Below are 25,230 nucleotides of genomic sequence, written 5' to 3' on the forward strand. Positions count from 1 at the left end.
AATTACGTTCATTCAACCTGTGGCGTTTGGCCGCCAGAGCGACGCCTCGTCTGCGCGGAACACGCAGCAAAGTCACAGTGTAAGAGGTCTCATAGGTGGACGTCAAAAACTGCGTCAGGACTCGCTCTGTAAGGACGGAGCTAGTAATGTAGTGGTTAAATGTTTTCAAATGAGGGTGTGTTAAAGGCAGGAGTCGCGACAACTGGACACCGGTTTTACTACGACAAGGGCTAACTAGCAGCGCGGGTAGCGATCGCTCGTCGTCGTCTTTATCTTCTCCCTTGGTCAAGCCGCATGTCCACTACCTTCATTGCAATCACTCCCGGGCAATGAGAGAGCCATCCTGGCGACCTAAGGGCTAGCGCACACAAGGGGATCGTAGTATTTCTTGATCCTGGAAACGTGCACAATTTCTTGTCCGTGGCGACGCTTGTCTGAAGACACGTCGAGCGGCTCCACGAGGTAATTGACTGCAGACGTTTGTTACACTACGCGATAAGGGCCGCAGTACTTCGACGATAGCTTGTGGGAGAGTCGCGCAGGAGCAGATGGAACCCACAACCATACCAGTGTACCGGGATCAAAGTATGTCGCAGTAGTCGATTCATGGTGGCGATGTTTCTGACGACTTTGGTCGAGCAATGTGAATGAACGAGCAAGCTGGCGACATTCTTCGGCATATGCGGCTGCTCTTGAAGTGGTTGTGAACTCGGATGAGTCAGGCCGGTACGGAAGAATTGTATCCATTGTGGAAGAAGGTTCATGTCCATAAAGAAGAAAGAAAGGTGAGAATCCGGTGGTGCTTTGTGTTGCCGTGTTGTATGCATACGTGACGAAAGGTAGTATGCGGTCCCAATCGGGGTGTGGTCCGATGAAGCGTATATGGACAACATATCGCCAAGGGTGCGGTTCAAACGCTCTGTCATCCCATTAGTTTGGGGATGATATGCCGTGGTAGTGCGGTGTATGATGCGGCACTCCTTCAGCAAGCATTGGACAGAAACACACGGCCGCGGTCGCCAATCGAGTTGTACCTGCGGCGGTAGAGGAGGTTATCTCCAACGGCGAAGTGTTGGGTTTGGCGCCGAAGCGTCCGAGAGACAGGAGAAGGCGTCTTGTTCGAGAGGAAGTCGAGAAGAGAGGTGATCCAGGGGTCTTTACGTTGCTCGGAAGGCATGTCGGAAATGCTGATGGCAAAGGCACCGCCCACTGAAATAGATGAGCAGACGGGCTCCGCAAGCAAAGGTGAGCGGGATAGGGCATCCGCATCAGAATGCTTCCGACCAGAACGGTAAATAACACGGATGTCGAATTCTTGCAGGCGCAATGCCCACCGAGCGAGCCGGCCAGTCGGATCTTTTAGCGAAGATAGCCAGCACAGGGCATGATGATCGGTCACAATGTCAAAGGGACGTCCGTACAGGTATGGGCGAAATTTTCCAATGGCCCATATAATGGCGAGACACTTTTTCTGTGACTGAGTAGTTTTTCTCAGCCTTCGTGAGCGTGCGACTGGCGTAAGTAACGACGTACTCTTCAAAGCCACCTTTGTGTTGGGCAAGTACGGCACCAAACCCGACGCCACTAGCGTCCGTGTGAAGCTCTGTTGGTGCTGACGGATCGAAATGTCGTCGTATTGGCGGAGCAGTGAGAAGGCGCCCAAGTTGTTGAAATGCATCGTCGCACGCCTGTGACCAGGCTGAGAGACCAGAACTGCCGGCGAGAAGGTTGGTCAAAGGGGCAATGATTGAAGCAAAATCCTGGATGAAGCGTCGGAAACAAGAGCACTAACCGATGAAGCTTTGAAGCTCTTTAACGGTGGTCGGTTTCGGGAACGCGGCAACGGCACTAAGTTTCGCAAGGTCCAGAAGGGCACCGTCTTTTGAAACTACATGGCCGAGGATGGTAAGCTTGCGGGCAGCGAAGTGGCATTTCTTTAAATAAGTTGAAGACCCGCCGAAGACCCGCAGATAACAGCCAAGCAGGAACTCACGTCACGATGTCGTACGTAGCGTACATCGAAACCGTGATAGCACTGTGCCGTAAGACTGACAAGGACATTGCCAAGGCGGACGAGGTCAGAAAAGGCACAGCTGATGCTGCCTTAACACACAAATGTGTAAAAACTGCACCACTGTTGACTGAATAAAATGTGAATGTCGGCGGTTCGAACAGGCTAAAAGCAGAATGATTACACAACGCTTCGACCAATTTCCGAGCCCCACTGCGACTTCCCGTGCGAGTACCTGCGACGCCGCAAGCACTCGGGACTTCTGCCAACATCACAATGATTGGTCGCCAGGAGTTGGAAGCCATGACTCCCGCCAGTGGCGTAGTCAGGGGGTGGCACACCGGGTCTGTGGCCGCCCACCGACCCCAATTATTTTTCCCCCCTGGGATGGACAACACAAAATGGCACTCGACCACACTTAGCTGCCCGGACCCCATGGCCGAACAAAGGTGTGCCCCCTCCCCCCGAAAAAAATTGCGACCTACGCCACAGACTCCCGCTACTAATCAGCACTCTCTGCGGGACTACTTGGCAACGATATCGCCCATCCAAGCCGTCGTGCGGCAAGAGTTTGCCAACATGGACGCCCTATAGTTCCCAAAACCACCAGCCACACGCCTTAGCTCATCTGGACTCCCGCCCATAACACTGACCACCGCGCCGCCCCACCACTTATTGCTGCGGCCACTTCGGTGCCAAGGTTCCCACCACGATACCGAAATCCATCTGAGTGGCGCACACCAGCCGATAGACCGATCTGGTTTTCTTGTTCTCGAGTTATGCACATTTTCCGCTACTGTCTCAAGAAATGGTGCTCCCGACCAAGATTTTTAAATCTTGGTCGGGAACAGCATTTCTTGGTGTTCAAGGTGATGGCCATCAGTTCACTGATGGCCATCATTTCAATATGGCCATCAGTTTTCCTGATGGCCACTTTTAAGACGTCCCACTTCGCCGTTCATCTCTACGCTCTGAACCATCCTACACTGACGTCATCGCGCAAACAATGGTCCAGCCGTTCGCCGTAGCCTTATGGTCACCAGTCACACTCCCCTCAAAGCTGCCGCTCTTTTTCGCCGGCTTATTCTGGACAGCGCCCAGGAAACTAATAAATGCAGCTCCTGGAAGTGCTGCAAAATCAGGCGTTCACACTTCCGTTCCGAGTTCTGACCTTCGATATCGCCTAAAAAGTTCTTTCACAGGCTGAATTCCCGACGGTGCGAGTGGTCGACGTAAGCTGGAAATCAGTTCAAGTTATGTGCACTTGGCACGTCATTGTTGCCAGCCGCCAGTTCAGTTGCCTTCGCAGTTCATGACACTTGCCCACAAGATGTCATTCTTGGCATTGATTTCTTGACCGTTCACTCGGCGCTCAATTGTTCCACTGGAATTTTACGGCTTGAGTTGACTTTCTGCTCCTCCTATGTGAAGTCCACCACCGCCGCCGTTAGTGCTCCGTTTGCGCGCCTATTCACAAATAATTGAGCCAATACGTCGTCTAGCGGGCAGCGCGCGAAGAATACTATAGACTATTTTACGTAAGACGTCTGGGCGCCGCCACCTTGGGCTGTCAAAGGAATGTTTTCTTACTTTTAGTTCGCGACGGGAATTGATAACGTCAGGAAACGTAGAATGCACCAACCCAACCGTTCTCACGTGCATTCGCCAACCGTAGCACTGTTCGTTTATTTGCTAAGGATACGAAATGATAACGTTAACAGCTTATTATGGCGGCACCAAAACCCATCCGTAAATAAGTCTAGAGAAGACAATTTAGCAGACGACATTCACTTTCGCATGTGCGGTAGCGGTTCTAGCGGAGGGATTCGTCGTCAGCAAAGAAAAAAATGCTGTGCGAAGTAGGTTTTCTGCGTAGACAAAGCGTAGGCAAAACGTAGGCAAAACGTTTTGCCTATTCACGTAGGCAAAAATGTAAAGATGGGATAGCATCTTTTCATAAATTTTTATTTTGTGAATGAAGGGTGAAAAACGGCGTAAATAATCAACCTCTGCATTGGCAAAGTTAGTACTCCGATGTGGTTGTTTGTTATCGGCACTTCAGGAGCAAGACGCTGCTGTGCTAAAACTTTGTTGGATTTTTCGAACGACAGCTCTCCTATGGAAAACCCAGATGTAATATATCGGCATAGGTTTATGGGCACTTCCCGAAGGGATGGGTTAGATTAGGTTAGGTTAGGTTAGGTTAGGTTAGGTAATCTCAACCAGCTGGTGTTTTGACATCGCACAGTACGCGGGCATCTATAGTTTTTCGCCTCCATCGAAGTGCGACCTCCGCAAATGGGATGGAACCCGCGTCCCTCATCTCAGCAGTCAAGTATTATAACTGTGCCACAGAGGCGGAGAGAGAGAGAGAGAGAGAAACATCTTTATTATGTACGTAGAACAAAAGGCATGGGAGGAATCCCTAGTCCGGGGTCCCTAGGACGACTCCGGCGACGTCTTGAGCCCGTTGTATGATGGCTCGCAGGACCCCGGGAGGTCCGTCGCGGAGGGCGTCGTCCCACAGCTCTTTCTTGCGTAGCGGGCAGAGGAGGGGTGGTAAAGGAGGGAAAAGGTTTGCCGTGCACTCGATAGTGACGTGGAAGATGGAGGGTGACCCGCCGCAGCCCGGACAATTGTCGGCATAACAGTGTGGCCAGAATTTGTTCAGGGAGACAAGGTTAGGAAAAGTGTCGGTTTGCAACTGACGTAGTGCCACTGCTTCCTCTCTCGAGAAGGATGGTGGTGGCGCACGGTGAGTGCAGCGAATGCTTCTATAATGACGGAGAATGTCTCCGTAACGCAGCAAGTAATCCCCCCACCCTGAACTGGTCGTTTCACCACGCCGGGCCGCCCGGAGGGAAATATCGCGGGCAACTGCATGTGCGCTTTCATTGCCCGGCAGCGAGGCATGACCAGGGGTCCACATTAAGTGGATGTGGGAAGGTGTGATTGAATAATTTTGCGGGATCTGTTTGAGAATTTGTTGTGCCGCTCTCGGAATGCCATGTCCTGATAGGAACGCCCGACATGCCTGTTGCGAGTCTGTCAGTATATACACCTCCCCTGGAACACGAACGGCGTGTCGAATGGCGAGAGCAACGCCGAGAATTTCTCCGTACGCGGCATTAGTGCCGCGCATTGCAACAGAGTCCTTCAGGGATTCAGTGCCATCCAGCACTACGGAGGTATAGCCCTCTTGAGTGCGCGCTGTGTCTGTGTATAAGGCCTGGGATTCTGGGATGTTTTCGAGCATGCGGTTAAGGTATCGCACACGAGCTTTACGCCGTCCTTTGTCATGCACTGGGTGCATATTACGCGGCAAGGGATGAATATTCAGTACCTTGCGTAGGGCGAAAATCATAAGTTTCGTATTGTTTGTGCCGCTGTGCTTGCTGCGGGGAGTAAATGTGTCGTATGCGCACTGGGCATGGCGTCAAGGCAAAAGATGCTTGCTATATATATATATATATATATATATATATTTGGACGCACGCAGCTTTACGCCTGGCTTTTCAGATGTGTGGTCGATTGCTCACTTGTGAGCGCGCGTACGTGCTGTAAACTGGCCGCTGTAATATTGTAGGTCTCATTTTATACCTACCTACAGAGGCCATTTTATACCTACCTATATCGACGCACTGGTGTAGTTCCGCTCAATTATGCGTATCAGCTGACTTACACACAGATATATCACTAAGGCACTCAGCAACACTAAAACGGGGTACAAATTTCCTGCCGTATTTTTTAGCAGTAAGTGGTCGTCATTTCCTCTTTAAGCCGTACCGAATATGAAACCTTGCTTTTCGTCCAGTGTACCGTCACCGCCTGATCCTTTGGATTTCAACATACACGACGACGCCACGAAGTAATCGGCAGACTGCGCCACTGCAAAACCGACGTAACACCTTGATACTCCAGGAAATCATAAGCTATATCCACTGGCAACTGCCGACTCCATTATCCCACCTGCCTACAAAACACTGCTTTGATGATTGACATAGTCTGTGACAGCGCAGCAGCACTTGCCTAGCAGTGGGCCAGAACGGCTGTCTACACTTCGCCTAAAAGCCAGTACGGCAGGAGTATTGGTCATCGGAGATCAGAGCATCGTTAAAAGTACTTGACACCCGCAGCGAGAATTCTCGTGCGTACAAAGTCATGGCAGACTTTTACACGAGCAGTGCAATACCACTCATTTTATCATTGACCTATTCATTCGCGGCAGCCCAGATGAGGTAATTGGTAGCAACGCCACTCTAACCTTCGATATAGCACCGCGTTTGGGCATCGGAATCAAGAAAACGCAGTATTTCTAATAGCAACATGAGCTCGTTGTCACAGTCTTCCCCTTCGTGTCTACGACTGCCATTGCGAAGAGAGAGCTGCTTACAACATCAGTATTGATGTCCAGGTTGCGGGGATAACGGGCAGCGTCTACAAAAAGCACCCCCTCCCGCGCGCCGTGGTTTTTGATGATCGTTTTCGTGCGGCATTTTCTTCTCTCGACGTTGTGTACGGGGTGCATATTCTTCGGGATGTTTTCCGTGATTATTGCTGATCGGACGTCCGGGTGAATTTGCATCTTCGGGCCCCTCATTCCGTGGTAGTTTATGAAGATCTTTTCCATAATTTCTCTGCCAGCGTTGGTTCCGGACAATCTTTCGAGTTACGCTATCCTCTGTGCTTCAGCGATCTCGTCCAGCGTGTTATGTACTACGAGTTGTAGCAGCCTTTCGTTTCTTGTGTATTGCGGTAGACCCAGTGCTGCTCTGTACGCTAGTGAGCGCGTCGATCTTGGCCTTCTCGGCCTTGTTCCAGTGGACGAATGCCGCTACATACGCGACGTGGCTCATCGCAAAGGCCTGGACGAGCCGTACAACGTTTCTTCTTTTGTTGGAGACTCTCCTAACGGCCGCCATGACTTTTTTTTCCAGGCGCGTTACGATTTCGGCGTTTGCTCCCTTGCTTCGACCCATAGACCCAAGATTCTGATCTTCTGAACCAAGGGTATCTCCGTGCCATTTCTAGTGGTTAATCTGATTCCCCGTTTGTGTAGTTCTGCCACGTCTCTGGATGGTGTGCCCAGTCTCTTGGGGCGGTATAGTAGCAGTTCCGACTTCCCCGGCGAGCATTCCAGTCCTGTGCCCTCCAGATGATTCTCGACTGCCTCCACCGCCTCTTGAAGTCTGTTCTCCATCTCGCCCTCGCTTGCGTCTTTCGTGGTCCAAATCGTAATGTCATCTGCATAAACTGTATGATTAATACCTTCAATTCGCTCTAATTTTTCTGATAATCCGATCATGATGAGGTTGAAGAGCATCGGTGACACGACGGACCCTTGCGGTGTCCCCGCACTGCCCATATCCACCTGGATGCTCTCCTCCTCGTCCAATCTGATCCTGGCTTTTCTTCCCGTAAGAAAATTTCTAATGTAATTGTACGTTCGTTCGCCCAGGCCGAATTGCGCAATTCTATCGAGGATGGCCGCGTGCTCGACCATATCAAAAGCCTTCTTTAGATCTAGTCCGAGTATCGCCCTCAGGCCTCGTCCAGTGGTGTCTATGACTTGCTCCTTGAGTTGTATCATGGCATCCTGTGTAGAGAGCCCTCTTCTGAAGCCGATCGTGTTGCTGCGGTATATGTTGTTAGACTCCAGGTAGCCGTTAACTCTATTCAGGCAAGCATGTTCCATCACTTTACCGACGTAGGAAGTGAGGGAGATGGGCCGCATGTTCTGTATTTCTAGGGGTTTACCCGGTTTAGGGATGAGGATCACGTCAGACCTTTTCCATTCGTCGGGTATCCTCCCGTTCCGCCAGCACTCGTTGATATAGTCTGTCAAACGGCTCGTTGCCTGGTCGTCCAGGTTCCGGGGCATCTTGTTGGTCACTTTGTCGGGACCTGGAGCTGACTTAGTCTTGATGGTCTGCAGGACTGCCCTGATTTTTTGCTGGGAGAAGTCTCTGTCAAGATGCTCGTTGGGAGAGCCCGAGTAGTCCCGGTGTTCGACTGCTGGGGATCTGTCGAGGTACAGCTTGACAATTTGGTCACCCATTTCACGGATGTTTCCTTTGTACTTGTGTCTGATTTTGGTCATTTCCGCTTTCGCTGCCGTCTTGGTGGCCGTCGGGTCGAGCAGGTGCTTGAGGATCTTCCACGTCTTGCCCGTGTTGATGTTACCGTCCATAGCGTCGCACAACTCGTCCCATTCCTGATTGCATAGCTGGGCGCAGTGTGTTTCGATGTGCTTGTTTAGTTCCGCGATTTTTCGCCGTAGATTTCTGTTGTGTTTTTGCCTGTACAGGCGTTTCTGAATGGATTTTTTGGCTCCTGTTTCCTACTTATGGCGGGAGGTTCTCCTAGGGCGATGCTCAGGATCCTGTGATCGCTCCCCAGGTCCTCGAAAGTGTTCTCCCAGGTGATTCTCCCGGCGTTCTTACACAGCGTTAAGTCCGGTGTGGTGTTCCTCCCGCACCGATTCTGGTGTGCGAGGCCGGCTCGTTGAGAAGAGTTAGGCCGGCCTTTTCAATGAGGTCGGCCAGGTCTTTTCCCTTCTTTGACGAGTGCCCATATCCCCATTGCGTGTGCGGAGCGTTAAAGTCACCTCTGATGACGAGCCTGCTGTCGCCCGTGATGGTCATCGTTTCGTTAATTAATTCTTCAAAATTATGTCTTAGGCCCTTTTTAGACGGGCTGCTGTATAGGGAGTATGCACTGAAACTGAGCCGCAATGTGGCGCTGCGGTGCCCCGAGCTGGGCGCCATTTTTGCGGTTCTCGTGCAGCAGCCGACCCACGCTTGCTACTGTGTTTGCTGTGTGTACGCGCTAGGTGTTGTGTGGTGTTTCCTTGACTTCCGTGTACTCGCGTGTTTCATTAACGATAGTACGGCGTTGGAACTGTCCCTTACCACTGCGTGTTGCACGGATCTAGTCATTTGCCCGGCTGTGCAAGCGATCGCCGTGTTGCTGCAGTGAAAAGATGCTGCTACTACGCCAAGTCGCTGTCTGATCCCGAGCGCAGGAGATACCACATCAAAGTCGCAAAATGCGGTAGCGACAACCCCTTGGCGCTTTCCGATGACCAGTTCACGAACGATGTTGGCTGCTATCCCAGCGTAGACCGTGCGGATATCAACGATTATCTTGTTCACGGGACAAGTTTCGTGACGCGGGAGCAGCTTAAGAGCTACAAATCCTTGGAGGCTCACAATTATGTCACAAGCGGCCTCGTGGAGCCACCAAGGGTGAAAACTCTTCGTGATGGCAACATCGTCGTCGTTTCAAAGGTAGGCTGTACATATTGTACCGCATGTTCCCGACTTAACGGCTTGTTCTAGGTATCCGTAAAGTTAGTGATCGGGTGCTAAAGTGGTAAAGCTTGCTATCAGTCGCTGATATGGCGTCCAGCCCATCGCACTTTCTTGCCGCTATCACTAGATGGGCAGCCAAGTTGTCGCTGTGTTTCGCGTGTTTTTAGCGCTTGGAGCAGGGGCGGCGCTAGGATTTTGATGCTAAGGGAGGGGGGCACCGAAGACAAGCGAGTTCCTTCAGGGGGGCAGGGAACATATGCGTTGTGTTTTGACCATGTTTGCTCGAGGGGGCAGGCAGAAATTTAGGGGCAGCTCTAGCACCCCCCCTCCCCCCCGGCGGCTCCCCTGGCTTCAAGTAGTGCTCTAAAAATCTAATCGCGCGCGCTGAACACTGATTTATCTTACTATCTGCGCAGGTCCGCCACTCGCAAGCGTTTAAAGAAAAGCTGCTGCTGCCGTGGCTACTAATCAAGCCTGATGGTGAAGTTCTGTGCGCGCACTGCACGTGCATGGCTGGCCTTGGCGAGGCGTGCTCACACGTTGGAGCAGTGCTCTTTTACTTGGAGGCAGCAGTGACACGCCGGGATGGTCGATCATGCACGGATGGACAGAATGCATGGCTGCCACCGCATAGAGCTCTCCGCTTGACGACAGCTCCGTTGTCTTCGCACACTGTCCTGATATAACTTTCGGCACGACATAGAACCCTACCCGTTGAAAGTTCTCGTCGTTGGGGCTGTTTCTTGTGCGGTTGGAGCAACCGTAAACAGCTCAGTTCACCATAGCCGATTGACGCAGCTCGACGCGCAACAACGTCTTGCGGCTTGGGCACTTTCACAAGTCCATGCAACACGCAGTGGTAGGGGACAGTTCCAACGCCGTACTATCGTTAATGAAACACACGAGTACAAGGAAGTCAAGGAAACACCACACAACACCTAGCGCGTAGACACAGCAAGCACAGTAGCAAGCGTGGGTCGGCTGCTGCACGAGAACCGCAAAAATGGCGCCCAGCTCGGGGCACCGCAGCGCCACATTGCGGCTCAGTTTCAGTGCATACTCCCTATACGTTCAGGACGAAAGTGCTGCTTTCCCTGTTGCTGCGTGGCAGGACTTCCATGAGGATGTGGCTAATGTCCGTGATTTTTTTCATTACGCGCGGAATCGCGACCAGTCCTTTCTTGACTAATGTGGTCACGACCACGACCTACTATACTCCTGACCTGCCCAGATGTCCCCTCTCCAGCGCCCACGTTCTAGTTCATACCTCCTGCCGCTAGGGATGTAACCTACGAGCGTTGTGGCGCTAGTCAGCACCTGTTCGCTGACGTCAGCTTTAACGCTCGTGATAATGTTTCGCCAGCACAGAGCGCTCATATCATGTAATTATTATTCATAAATGCAAAATGCTTTGGAAATAAAAATACGGAAAGTGAATTAGAACTTTTTTTGCATTTAAAAGGACACAGCCGTCCTACACTATGCAAGTCTATGGCTTCTCACGTTAGTCAACCAGTGCGCAGTAAATACTTAACCGCGCAGAATAGCTTACTTGACCCTCGGCCTAAGTTTGTAGAAACAGTCAGATAATGCCGGCAGTTCGTCACATAATACAGGCGTTCTTACTCCAGCGCCGTCCAAACGATCGCAGAGTAGCAGACGAACAGGTTATAGGAAGCGCCACCTACGGCAAGCGGTTGAACGAGAGCGGGGACGAGTGCTCCCATAGGACCCCCGATATCTGGGCCAGGGTTGCCGTTGGTGGCTACTTTGCGCCAAATTGGCTACTTTACGACCCAGTCTGGCGACCAAAATTTCAGGTTGGCGCCATGGCTACTTTCTGGCTACTTTGAACCCGCCTCTATTTTAGCGCATTCAGTAGCCATTTTTTCTCATTATCTGCAGATAAAATACCGAGCAAGCCTGACGACTACCCTTTGTTTCCAAGCTTTTCTGACGCGTCAGCCAGTGTATGCGCGTGTCCTAGCCCCGCCATGAGTCTGGTGCTCATCGAGGCACCTGAACGCAACGCGCGGTGCGCCTGCCGAGACGGAATGATGAAGTTCTTGTTCGCCTAGTCAGTGCCTCACACCCATTATGTGGGATCGGCCAAGAATTCGGTGGTTTTATGAATTTAAATAAAAATTGGGAAATTAGAAATATAACTTACAAATTAAAGATGAAATTTAAGTACGCCTTTTGGCAGATCAAAACTGACGAAATTGCACGCATGTTGGCATACGCGTGGCTAGCACGCTGCCCGCCATCGGTGCCGACGCTATACGAGCCAGTTTTCTAGTGCTGACGCACAGCGTGTGTTCTCTTGTGACCTTGACAAAAACAGAGATCCTATACAAAATGAAGCTGGACCGGTCATCTTCGAGCAGATATCCCTTCTTGAAGCTGGTCGTGCTTGAAGTCGCGACCTGCTTTTACGATTAATATTCCTACTGAATGATTGGCTGGAATGTTCCAATCTTACTCTGTCTCTGGCAATTACTCTATTCTATATAGACTGTATGCAGGTAATTGTTCATTTATTTGCAACTTGCTTATGGCTTGAAGACCAAGCATGAGGAGAAAAAAACTGTGTTCGTGTGCTATTTTATTGCTGGAACAAAATGGTATTTATTGTTCAATAATAAAAACTCTTTTCATAATACCGCTTTTCTGCCATTTGGCTACAAGTTTGGCGATAAGGTTAAAAGATGTGGCTACTTTGGCTACTTTTAGCTTGAATTCTGGCTCCTTTTCGAATCTACCCAACGGCAACCCTGATCTGGGCAGGTCAGGAGTACAGTAGGTCGTGGTCACGACTATGTCCCTCCCCTTTCCTTTTGTACGTTGTTTGTGGGTGGCGTAACCGGCAATTTTGGCGTGGTCGAATGTCTCTTGGAGAATTATTACGTCAGGCTTTTTCCTTTTTGTGGTCGTTTTGATGTGTTGCGCCATCGTTGCTTTTTTATTTGAAAAGCTGCGGCAGTTCCACTGCCAGATGACGAGTCTCCCCCTTTTGGTGCCCGCCATCTCTACGAGATCCTTTTCTCCAGCTCTTCGAGCCGCTTGTCGTGCATTAGGGCTTGCGCCTTCCTTTCTGCCTCGCTGTCGCTAATTCGTACCACCAGCATCTCGAACATTTTCTCCATTTTGTCCGAGAGCTTGTTCATCATGTCCTCGAGGACATCATGTTGCTGGCACCTTCTTTGAGAGAGCTGCTCCTCAAGGATATTGCATGGAAATGCTTACCAGCTTTCATACTTTACAAGCTCTGTTGGAAGTGCATTTGCTAGCCTACTTTAAGCAAGACAAGCCTGTATGACTGTCAGTGGGTGTCAGCCAGCCTGGTGTAAGGGTAATCCTACCACAAAATGGGCATCCTCTCGCATGCTCCTCAAGGTCTATTACTGGAGCACAAGAGTAGGCTCAGATTGAGAAGGAAGCCTTAGTCTTTGTGCATGGCTGCACCAAGTTCCATGACTACATGATAGGCCAGCCGGATGATATTGTTGAATCCAATCACAGGCCTCTTGAATCCATTAAAGGGACCTTGAAATGTTTTTTTTAACCTTTTGTCAGCATTTAGGCTACAGCACCATCAAATCTTTTGCACCATACATTAAACGATGCACCTTGCATCAAGGCAGCTACAGGCAATTATATGTTACCCTCCTTTTTGGCACTGCCTTTCCTCTTGAACTCATAGAACACTCAGCTGTCACTGGCAACAGCAACATACTCAACGGGCTGAGCTGCGCTACTCTCTCCATGGCCTCCACAATCAACACCAGCAGTGCACCACCAAGCAGTGGAGATGAAGCGGATTGCGGAGTGGTTGAGATCTGTTCCGCCAGGAGCCACAAAACTACCAGCTGTTCTTATTTTATTCTCCTGTACGCCAACAATCTGCAAACGCCAAGATGTATGTGGACAAACAAAAAGTATTTGAGAATGATCACTGATAAGCATCAACTTGGGCAATGTGGCTGTACGTGTCTTCAGGGGTGAAGCTACAGCTGCAGATGCGTGGATCCTGGCATTGATCGGATAGCGAGATCCCGACGCTCACTACCCCGACGAGCTGAAGAGAGTCCGCTCGCCACATGCCTTACATGATATTGCAGCTTTACAAGTCACCAATCGCTAGATTTGCAGCACACAACACAGCGAGGGCAATTCATGGTGTCCGAGAAAATAAACCCCCGAGATAAACACTGCCGTGCAGCTCATGTCAACACAGAACATGTTGCAATGCAGGCAGACGACGCTCACTGCCCACCCGATGCTCAGTGACGTAGACTGAACATATCCAATCAGATCCTTAGGACTTGCTTTACTTGATCAGTGCATTTGTAGAAAATCATCAAAACCGCTTCAGGGTTCGTTTAAGGAGATCTCAGAGTGACCATCTGACTGCAAAGGATGCACCTTACAGTTCAATGGCACCCAATCACAGTTTAGACAAGCAAAACACTGAAAATATCACATGCACTAGTAATGGTTTCCAGCTAAGATAATGCTGGAGAAAGGCAAAGAGCAACACTATGAACGAACTTGAACTGCCCACTTCAAATTCCAAGCTGAAGATCACCATCGAAGCCATGAGTACGCCTCATCATGGATGGCACCATGCTCTCTTTGCATGTAGCTTGACACAAAATAAATGCAGCAGTTTCTTTCCCAATATGGGTCAGTCCACATTTACCACCTTTTTACCATGATAAATTTTGGTACAAGTGCTGCACCACACTCAGGGATGCCACTTGCTATCTTGAATGCCAACTTGAAGTGTTCGGATCCTGCCTCTTCTTTATTAATTTGACAAAAAGAAGTTCATTACTCCTGTGAAGGTCAAATGAACATAATTCATCTACACAACAATGTATAGATGCTGAATAGAAACACAAATAGCTGTACATACACACTTCTAGCGTAGTCACGCAATGCTACAGTCGAACAAGTTCTTATGCATGTGGCTCCGTGTGAAACTGCTGTTAAAGTGCATGAATGTGTGACAAATGCGCCTAAAGGTACTGGCGGGCCATGACTCGCAGAAAGTTTCCCCGGCGCACATTGGCAGCTTCTCGCTGGATCTCTTCATTGTTGCTGGCATTCAGCTCAAGTAAGCCCATGCAGTGAAGTGCCTTCTGGCGGGACTCTAACTCGCCACGCCGTGTGTGCAGGTGCACCAGGAACTCGAGCAGTGTTACATCAAACACATGCTCATAGAGTGAATCACAGCTGTCCTGGCACTGGCGTTCATTCAGAGACTTGAATGATGCACCATAGTCTGGCTCTTCCATCAACTGGCAGAGCAGGGCAGCCTGCAGCAAACCACAGTATATTAACAAACTACTCACTCACCAATTTGCCTTTTTGTAATTGTATAATGAAATATTTCTAAGCACATTTCCCATTCAAAAGCACAGAATTTTTTTCTTTATTAAAACACATATTACACATCATTGGCTATATCCTTGCATTTCGCCATCTAAGTGTAGATATCGTAAAGCAGCTTCTGCTTGTTAAGAAAGGACAAAACCTTCTGCTTTGACAATTGCTGAGTTTGCGGGTACAATCCAATGCTGATACTGCACTGTAGAGTCTTGCAAAGAAGGGCTGTCTTGTCCAAGGCAGCATGACACAATTACCACAAAAGATGCACACCAAAAGGAAGAAGCTGCTATCATTTCACATGTACAGTACGGAGAGCGCGCACTCCACGGGAGTGCGTGGCAAAGAGTACCACGGCGCCTTCTGACAGTTGCTTGCTAAACTCGAGAGCACGCACTGCGCACAGGCCTCCTTGTTTACCTGCCAGCTTGCTCGTTCGGTTGCTTCAACTGCTTGCACGACAGAACGGCAGAGAAAGTGCAAGGTGCACTTTTGTAGCCGTAATGAAAGCACCGAACGATTTGCCTGAAAGAAAAAATTAGCGCAGCTTGCACTAAGTGCACTAAGTTGCAAAGCTGGATCACAGCAGTGCTGGTGGGCCTGTAGCTGCTACTGGCTTGGTCAGGTTTTTCTAAGTTTTGCTAAGTGTTGTTAGGTCAATTGATATGTGCATCGACACACCAATGCACGAAGTGTTCACGTGATCTCTCTCGTAAACCAAGTTTCGGGCACTAGCTTACTGAACGGCATTGACTGGTTATCTATTAGCCCTCACGGAGCAGCACCGAATCAATACAATTCCAGTAGCTTATTACTTGACTAAGCTAATTAGAATAATTAGCTTAATCAAGCTAATTAGCTTGTTTGGCTTGGTTTCAAGTAACTCGCATTTGCAAGCCCAAATGGGCTTAATTATTCAATTAACACTAATTAGTCTTATTTAGAATTTGGGTCGGTAAAATTTACCTCACTTGCTACACTAAGAATTCAACTCAGCTTAATTAGGACTAATCAGGATCTGACTTAATTACCTTATCTATGCTTGGCTAATTAGGTGTCACCATCCTCAACTAGGTTTGATTAGGGTTTGACTAGGCTCATTTAAGCTTAACTTGGCTTGACGAAGAGAGGACGTGCCGATTTGTAATGATGATAGTTTTATTTCCATGCCGCACGGACAAACTTCAAGCATAACAGCTGTGCTGTAAAATCTTTTCTACTTGAAAACTTCGCCCTGGCCTGGGGTCGAGGACAAATTTTTCATCAGCTTGCAAGGTTTTCTTTTTTTTTTGAAATCTATGTGCATTTCCTTGTAGCTTTGGGCTACAAACCAGTTGATGCCGAGTTTCTTCTTTCATAGTGTATATCAATGGGTGCAGGATACTTGCACCGAGCACCACAAGAAATTGCAGTATGTATGTGTTCCACGAATGAAAGCTGCTGGGTAACCATATCACATATTCATAATCACAAAACGGTGCCACGAAGTAAGACAAGATCACGAAGGAACACACGAAACACAAGCACTGAACTCTCAACTGAATTTTTATTCACATGCACAGAACATATACGTATACCCACACGTGGCCACACACAAATAACAAACAACAAAGAATCCCAGAAAGTCCAATTGTCAGTCCTACTAAACATATTAAATATGTTGAATTGAGAAAAATTGAAGCAAGGCGTGTTTTTCGCGCAGTGGAGCATTTCAGAACAAGGTGTGCGGTGCACAGAGCACTGCCAGTGCAAGTTACGTATTTTCGGCACGATATCATCGCTCGGTGCTTCCGCAGCGACTGCAGAAGTGGCACCTAGCGCTTCCTGTGGCGTTCTGGTGTGCGTGAAGTTGAAGTGAGCGCGCGAACGAGCAGGCTGGCAGGTAAACAAAAACGTGCGTGCGTAGTGCACACTCTCGAGCTTCGCAAGCAGCCGTCAGAAGGTGCCACGGTACTCTTTGCCACGTGATCCTGTGGTCTTCAAAATTTTGACCGCAACTGTACATGCTGCTATGAAGAGCACCATGACAGGAAACCTCCAGTAAGAATTCAAGGCAGCCATGCACACAGCAATAGCTGCAGTTACAAAAATTGTGTGTTGAAATTTTGATAATGTGACCATTTTTTTAACCATCATCAGGAAGTCACATTTTGAAAGTGAAGCTTTGTTTGCCTCTTCAACTTTCCTGTTGCTGCTGCTGTCTTGCTGTCATGATACAGAGGCGTGACAAAAAAAAAACTCAGTGATCGCCGTGCGGGGGCGATGAAGAAAAGGAAGCGTGCTGCGTGGTGCGTGCGGTGGTTCGAGGCAGCGCGTGCAAGGACAGTCAGTTCTCGGCTGGACGTCTGGTCCGGGGAACTAGACAACATCGTCTAGGCACTCTACCGTTCCTGGGCTCCGGCTGGGCGACTGGCCCAGAGACCAGGCGATCCACTGCTGTTCCGGCTGCCGTTCCTGACAGCTGGACAACCGGTGAACGAGACCTGGACTCCAGCTGGGTGACTGGCCCAGGGACCAGGCGAGTTCCGTGGTTCTGGCTGCCGTCCAGAGTGGCCGCGAGTTTCCTTGCTGTGGGCCGATGTTCTTGCTGCCGTTCCGGGTGGCTGGCGCGACCCCGGTGCGCTGCTGAGACGAACGTGGTGGCGGAGAGTTGCTGCGGAGCTCCAAACAGCTGCCGATACTCTACTGCTGCTGCTGCGGCAGAAGGCCGTGTCATGGCGTGGTGCGACGCACGTTGAGGACGGCAACGAGCCAGACGGCGCACAGTCCACGAGCGATCGGCGCTGGCGTCCAGCAAGCCACATCGAAACACGGCGAGACACTTATAATTTAGAGAGACATTGAATACAGCTAGGACTGCATGTTTCTACTACTTAAGTGTTATTCGTTAAGCGTTACGTCTTCCTGTAAATATATTCTCGTGTGTGTGTGTGCACTCGTGTTTCGATTCAGTTCCTTGCTGAGTGGTCCTGGGCCCAAACCTGACACTAACGTCACAATCTGGCGAGCCTGCCAGGATCTCGCTCGTAAAAACGCCGAAGGAAAGTTATCGTCTCTCGAGTGCACATTCACATAACTTATTTTGATCATGGATATCGAAATATTAGCTGGTGTTGGGGCACAGCTAGGATTGAGTGGAGCAGAATTGCGTAAGTGGGTTGAGGCAGAACAGGCGAGGCAAAGAGATGAACGTGCTGCTGAGCGAGAGGCGAGCAGGGAAGCAGATGAAAGAGCGAAGCAAATCCTTGAGCTGAAGCTAAAGCTTCAAGAAGGAGCTCCGAGGGTAGATGCAACAGCTAAAGGGGTACTGACACAAAATTTCGCGGCCGAGATAGCCTGCTGGATCGATTCCCGTGTACTGTGCGTGTACCATCTGCAAAATCTCGACAGCGTATAAAGCTTGGAAGGTATTTTATATGAATTTTGAAGTTCGCGAGCGCGATCCAGCATTTTAGGCCGCACCTGGTGCATTGACACCCTCGGAGGTGACCCGAGGTGACCCCCCTACTTCCCCTACGTAAACGTTTCAGCCGGTACAAGTTATCATGACGTCGTAGCCGCCATTTCTGTTTTGACGTGCTTCCCGACGAATCGCTCCTCGCCAGCGGGTCAAACCTGAAGTGATTCGCCGCGTCGAAAATTTCTTCCATCCCCGCCGCAAGAAAAATCGTCGCCATCAGACGACGATGAGCCCGACGACGACAGACCGCGTGGAAATGCGTCACTGTTCTGTGTGCTCACGTGACCGAGCGTTTCACTCGCTAGGTGGTGATAGTTGCACCCGGCGGCTTGTCGTTTTTGGAGCTCTGTCAAACCGAAACTGAGGCTGGTGTCGTAATGAGGAGCTTGTAATTAATTATCTGTCGCGCGCTGCAGCAAACGATGTGCCGTGTTTATGACTAACAGGCCCCCAGCAATACACTGCAGCAAAAAAAAACGCGGGGCGAAAATTTTTGTGTCAGGACTCCTTTAACTCTGATTCTATGGCTCAACCGAGTAGCTCCTCTGCAGTACTGAATCCACAAAAATTGCTTCCGCTGTTCGATGAGCGACGTGAGTGATTTGCACGCATACCTGCAAAGATTTGAACGCGTGGCAACAGGACAAGGCTGGCCACAAGAAAAGTGGGCATTAGCTGTGAGCATGTGTTTGAGTGGTGAAGCGTTGACAGTAATTGGCCGAATGACTGCCACAGATTCTCTAGACTATGAGAAGGTAAAGAAAGCCTTGTTGCAGAGGGTTTAGATTCACTGCGCAAAAGGTACCAAGAAAAATTTCGCAAGGCACTACCTGAAGATGGAGAAACCGGGAGACAGTTAGCTGCGAGACCTCTCAGGGTACTTTGACCACTGGGTTGACATGGCTGACGTGCCCAGAACATTCGATGGCCTTCGAGACCACATGCTCGCCGAAACAGTTTCTCCGCAGTTGTCATCCAAAGCTAACGATATTTTTGAAAGAACGTGAGTGCAAGTCACTCCATCAGCTAGCTGACGCTACTGATCGCTTCATGGAAGCACAAACTTATCCAACCTCGGAAAGGGTCCAGACGGCTCAAATGAGTTCAAGAGTCCTATTATGCTCCAAAGAAACCACCGACAAGGTGTATGCTATGCAGCGTCTGGGATATCAAGCACATGAATGTCGGAACCCAGCTAAAGAAGCAATAAAGTGTAGAGTATGTGGGAAAATTGGCCACAGAGCGATGAGTGCTGGAGCATGAAGGCTCAAAAAGAAAAAGTTCCGCATGTGCAGTGAACGAGAACCGTTACGGTTTCTCTTCGAGTGACAACAGTGGCGGAGGGAAAAAAGGAAAGAAACGTACCTTCCCTAATGCAAAGTGTGGATAAAAGGATACCAGTATTTCTGGTGCAAGGAATGCCAGTAGTTGAAGGCGAAGTGTTGGGTAAACCAGTCAGGGTTCTTCGAGATACGGGCAGCAATACTGCAATTATCCGAAGAGACCTAGTGCCGAAACAACGGTTGACCGGGAAGAGTAGCAGAGTCTTGCTCATTGATGGTTCCGCCATAGAAGTACCAGAGGCCAATATTCCCGTGAACACCCCATACTTTAAGGGAGAGATAACAGCACTTTGTATGGACAAGCCGCTCTATGATTTGGTGCTTGGTAACCTACCGGGTGTCAGAGATCCTCACAAGCCGGATCATAAATGGAAGCCTCCTACAGTCTACCAGAGGGACAATGCGACTCGAAACTGCAGCGTGAAAGCTGAGGAGTATCCTCATTATGTTTCCGCTACAGTTAAACCTCACGAGAGCAAAATAACGCCATTGTCTGTGCCGAAGATAAAGTGGTGCGACGTAACAAAAGACCAGTTCTCAGAAGAACAGCAGAACGACGAAACATTGAAAGCCGTGTTTGCTAAAGTCGGTAAAGACTTCAAGTTACCGAAAGGCCATGGTTATTCGTTTCTTGAAAGAGGTGGACTTCTCTACCGACAGTACTGTCTTGCGACAGGCAGGACGTTTAGACAGCTCGTCGTGCCGAAGATCTTCAGAAGGCATATCCTCGAAGTCGGCCATGAAAGCCTTATGGCAGGGCACCAAGGCATTCGGCGCACGACAGATCGGATCCTAGCAGATTTTTACTGGCCGATCTGCATGGCGATGTGAAACGGTTCGTCAAGTCCTGCGATAAGTGGCAGCGAACGACACCAAGAGGTAAAATTGGTGTTGCGCCTCTGGGCAACATGCCTGTCACTTCGTACGCCTTTTGACGTGTTGCGGTCAATTTAATCGGTCCGTTCTCACCGAAGTCGGACCGCGGCAACCGTTATATTTAACTCTTAATGACTTTGCCACCCGATATGCGGATGCCATGCACTCCCGCAATTGATGCTGTGCATGTAGCAGAAGGGCTGATTGAAATTTTCTCTCGAGTCGGTTACCGAAGGAGATCGTAACAGACCAAGGAACAAGTTTCACAGCGGAAACTCATGGGAGAGGTGGGCCGTCTTCTTGCCATTAAGTTTCTGCGAACGACCCCCTACCATGCCATGGCGAATGGGCTCGTCGAGAAGTTTAATGGGACGCTGAAGATGATGCTCAAGAGGATGTGCCAGGAAAAACCCGATCCTGGGACAGGTACCTCGCCCCACTCCTTTTCGCTTACCGAGAGGTGCCGCAAGCGAGCTTGGGCTTCTCGCCTTTTCAGCTAATTTACGGTCGTCATGTGCGAGGACCACTGATGCTACTGAAGGGAGCTGTGGAGCAATGAAGACATCGACGGCGAAATTCGCACTACCTATACCTACTTGGTCGACCTTCGAAACCGCCTGGAAGAGACCATGCAAGCTTGCGCATGATGAATTGGAAAAAAGCACGCGCAAACAAAAGACTTACTACGACCGCAAAAAGCCGTCCTCGGAAGCTAAACGTTTGGGATAAAGTGCTGCTTCTTTTGCCGACAGATTCCAACAACTGCTCATGCAATGGAAAGGTCCATTCGAAGTCGTCGAGCGCAAGAATGAGGTCGACTACGTTCTCGCGATAAATGGAAAAAGAAAAATTTTCCACATCAATATGCTAAAAAGTACGAGGAACGCGAACCTTTACCAGTGCAGCAGGTGTCGGTCCATAACCGAAGTCGACCAAGGGCCACCCGAAGCGAACGAGTAAATGTCAAGCGAAGAAAGCTCACAACGAGATTCCTTATCCTAGCTTATTTCGCACACAGACTGCGGATGATGTGAAATTATCAGGGAATCTGAATGTTGAACAGCGTTCATTTCAGTCTCTCATTTTCAGTCTCTTACATCAAGGGTCGGATAATGTCGGAGCAGATTACCTGAGCCGGGTGTGATGGGAATGTATTGCACTATGTTATGTAAAATACTGAAGTGCTGTCGACGTACAACAGAACATTTATTGATTTATCTGGAACTTTGTGACATTTTTTTTTTTTCCGCCTCTTCGTCACGTCATAAAGTTGTAAACAACTTTCTTAAACGGGGGGTTGTCATGATACAGAGGCGTGGGAAAAAAAACAACTCGGTGATCGCCGTGCGGGGGCGATGAAGAAAGGAAGCGTGCCGCGTGGTGCGTGCGGTGGTTCGAGGCAGCGCGTGCAAGGACAGTCAGTTTCGGCTGGACGTCTGGTCCGGGGGAACTAGACAACATCGTGTAGGCGCTCTACCGTTCCTGGGCTCCGGCTGGGCGACTGGCCAGGGACCAGGCGATCCGCTGCTGTTCCGGCTGCCGTTCCTGACAGCTGGACAACCGGTGAACAAGACCTGGACTCCGGCTGGGTGACTGGCCCCAGGGACCAGGCGAGTTCCGTGGTTCTGGCTGCCGTCCAGAGTGGCCGCGGAGTTTCCTGCTGTGGGCCGATGTTCTTGCTGCCGTTCCCGGGTGGCTGGCGCGACCCCGGTGCGCTGCCGAGACGAACGTGGTGGCGGAGAGCTGCTGCGGAGCTCCAAACAGCTGCCGATACTCTACTGCTGCTGCTGCGGCAGAAGGCCGTGTCATGGCGTGGTGCGACACACGTTGAGGACGGCAACGAGCCAGACGGCGCACAGTCCACGAGCGATCGGCGCTGGCGTCCAGCAAGCCACATCGAAACACGGCGAGACACTTATAATTTAGAGAGACATTGAATACAGCTAGGACTGCATGTTTCTACTACTTAAGTGTTATTCGTTAAGCGTTACGTCTTCCTGTAAATATATTCTCGTGTGTGGTGTGTGCACTCGTGTTTCGATTCAGTTCCTTGCTGAGTGGTCCTGGGCCCAACCTGACACTAACGTCACACTTGCCAAATAGCTCACACAGGCTTGCACACAGGACAGCATTCCCATCCTTACTTATGCAGTGATACAGCAAAAAATACCCAAATATCCTAAATGCAACAAGTGTGCATCGTAATGAGCACACATCCTTTGTTAAACAAATCTTTCTATGCCTACTTTCTGGGGTTTAGCGCTTGGTTTGTCTGCTTGGCTGGTGTCTCACCAAATAAAGTTCTGTTTACTATTACTGCATTATGTCCAGCATAAGACCATTTTGGCCATCACCACTGGGTAAGTGTCTATTTAGACAACTTTGGCCATTGTGTTTGTGTAACTGCCCATGTGATACTGGGTATGTGAACATCCTTGGACAATTCCCCGAATGAACATGTGCATTGGTAACGGCCTGAACAGACATAGTTAAGTGAACTAAATTGAACCAGAGCATGCATTAAGTGAGGTGCGATGAGCTACACATAGGTGAGAACTGAAGGAAAGATATTCAAGTAAACACGAAAGCAAGCTCCATTTATTACTGATTCTCACACATACACTGGATTTGCTCAATTTGTTAGCCCCCTTTTTTATAATATTTTCCGTTTGCTTCACCACCACCTACTCACGTCAATTTTTATAGCCATTTTTTTTACTATACCCATCTTCATTAAGCAAACCAGCGCTGGCCAGGAGGTACTATGGTAGTTTGAGTGCCCTGCTAAAATATGTCGACGGTGAGATAGAGGTGCAACGAAAATGGAGTGATATTGACATATATGCAGTCACATCAACAGATGATAACGCCCAGCGCATCCAGTTGAGCTCTGTCCATGTAGTGATGCTCTTGCACGCTGATGTACTATCATGTTCAATATTACGTGCAAAGCCCAAGACATGGCTGCAACACCACTCTCGAGAAAGAAGCGAGAGCAATCCACCATTCCAGCAAGGCATCCACCCCGCACTTTCTTATTCAAGGATAATACACTGACCTGCTGAGCAGCGTGGACAAAATTGGCTGCTGGTGCAGTATGCTTCACCATAGCGCACCACTGCCTCGGGTTTGTAACTACTATTTTGTATTGTTTTTCTAATGAGTTGCTCAGCGGGCCAGCGTGAATAACACAAGAAAGACAGCAGGGAGTATGCACTGTTCTGGAATGGTGAAACCCCCTCCCTCCATTTTTCCTTGAGAGCTTGTGCACTGAAACTTATACTAAACATGACAGTACAGACGGATCAGATGCTGGAGACATGTGCCTTTCAATAAGCGGTGAATGTAAATTATGTATACGCATGTGCACTACTATTTGTTTTACTGTTTTACGCTAATGATCTACTGTATGATATTTCGCTGCATGATGTTTAAAACTAGTAACTATATATTTTTTACTTGCGCCAAGACCAATAAAAATATGAAGGCATGCCAACCTGAGTGTGACACTGCAACTTGCTACAGCAGTGGGCCATCTTCTTGTACATGACATCATCTGCAAGGGACCTTGGTGGTGGCTGAGTGAAGTAGTCAGTGCTCATGAGCAGGGCAGTCAGATATTGCTTGAGTGCTGCTGAGTGGTGGCCTTGAGCTGTTATGCATAAACAGAGAAAAATGATTTACTGTGACAGTTTTACGTGAAACAAGAGGCTCCTCCCATCCCCTATGGATACTACTACAACAATTGAAAACACCTGGCTTCGATTACAGGCTTTAATCACTTCAACATAGTGCTGCACACCAGCACTTGAAGAACCACAATCCTTAAAATATGTTTACAAAGGTGTGAAAAAAGTTTTTTTTGGCAAAGCTTTTTCTTTTCCTCTTAAGGAGAGATGGACCTCAGAGACCCATTTTCATTAACAATAAAAGTTAACTGGATGGAATTTTTCCACAATATAGAATTCATTCTTCTATTTATTCTTAATATTACCCTAGTTTCTGAATATCTTGTTTGGTTAATTAGCTGTCCCCCCTGAAAGTCTGGAAAGTAGGGCCTCTTCCGCAAGGTTCGCCTTGATGCCAGGCATGAAGAGTGTCATAAGGCAACCTGCAGAAAAGCTCGGCGATATGATGACATTTGGTACGAATGCTGATGTGATCTAAATTTTCAATATTTCTTGGCCGAAATACATCGCATATAATATGCAAGACACAGACTATTCCTAATACAGTGCCACGCCAACAGGGCCAGTGAGGTGTCCAGCACCCGTAGTTGCCAGATCGCCACACATCCAGTGTGGGGCAATCTTTCCTTTGATTGCCCTGTCAAGTGCATCGGCCCCAGGCCCAGAATACATAGAGAGTAGAAAATAGAGAAAACATGGCATGACTACATCCAGGCTGCCTCTGATGGCTCGCTGAGTCCTTTCAAGTGAAAGTTGGGCATGCTCTGAGGTTTGCCATCTTCCTGTGCCCATTGGTGGAGGTCAAGAGTGGAAGCTGGGGAAAGTTGGTAACAGGGGAGGGCGAGGTTGGGGGTTCAACCCCCCGCCCCCCGAAATTTTTTGGTTTTGCTTGCCTATATATACACGCACACAACAAATGCACGCACGAACATACATAAAATTGTTGAACCCCCCCCCCCCCCCGAAAAAAATTCCTGGCTACGCCCCTGGTTGGTAAATGTGTTGTGCAAAACACCAGTGGAAGTCCCACAACAAAGCACACCTTCTGACGGCCTGCCGAGTTGTTTTGGTTGAGAGCAGGCATGTGCCTATGTGTGCCGCTTTCCCATGGTCAATGCTGGAAGTCAAGGATGGAAACTTGGACAAG

General features: G+C 49.3%; 1 protein-coding gene across 1 annotated transcript in view; it reads right to left on the reverse strand.

Annotated features, from left to right (window-relative positions):
- Positions 1–14,112: 14,112 nt before the first annotated feature.
- Positions 14,113–25,230, reverse strand: part of LOC119382059 (integrator complex subunit 8) — a 14,317-nt gene continuing 3,199 nt past the window's right edge. Inside the window, exons 2-3 of the mRNA XM_037649794.2 lie at positions 23,892–24,046; positions 14,113–14,645 (exon numbers count right to left, since the gene is read on the reverse strand). Coding sequence (XP_037505722.1) covers positions 14,346–14,645; positions 23,892–24,046 — 455 coding nt within the window. The 3' untranslated portion in view covers positions 14,113–14,345. The remainder of the gene's footprint in view (positions 14,646–23,891; positions 24,047–25,230) is intronic.

The sequence above is a fragment of the Rhipicephalus sanguineus genome, chromosome 2, assembly GCF_013339695.2.
Source record: "Rhipicephalus sanguineus isolate Rsan-2018 chromosome 2, BIME_Rsan_1.4, whole genome shotgun sequence".
Classification (NCBI taxonomy): Eukaryota; Metazoa; Arthropoda; class Arachnida; order Ixodida; family Ixodidae; genus Rhipicephalus; species Rhipicephalus sanguineus.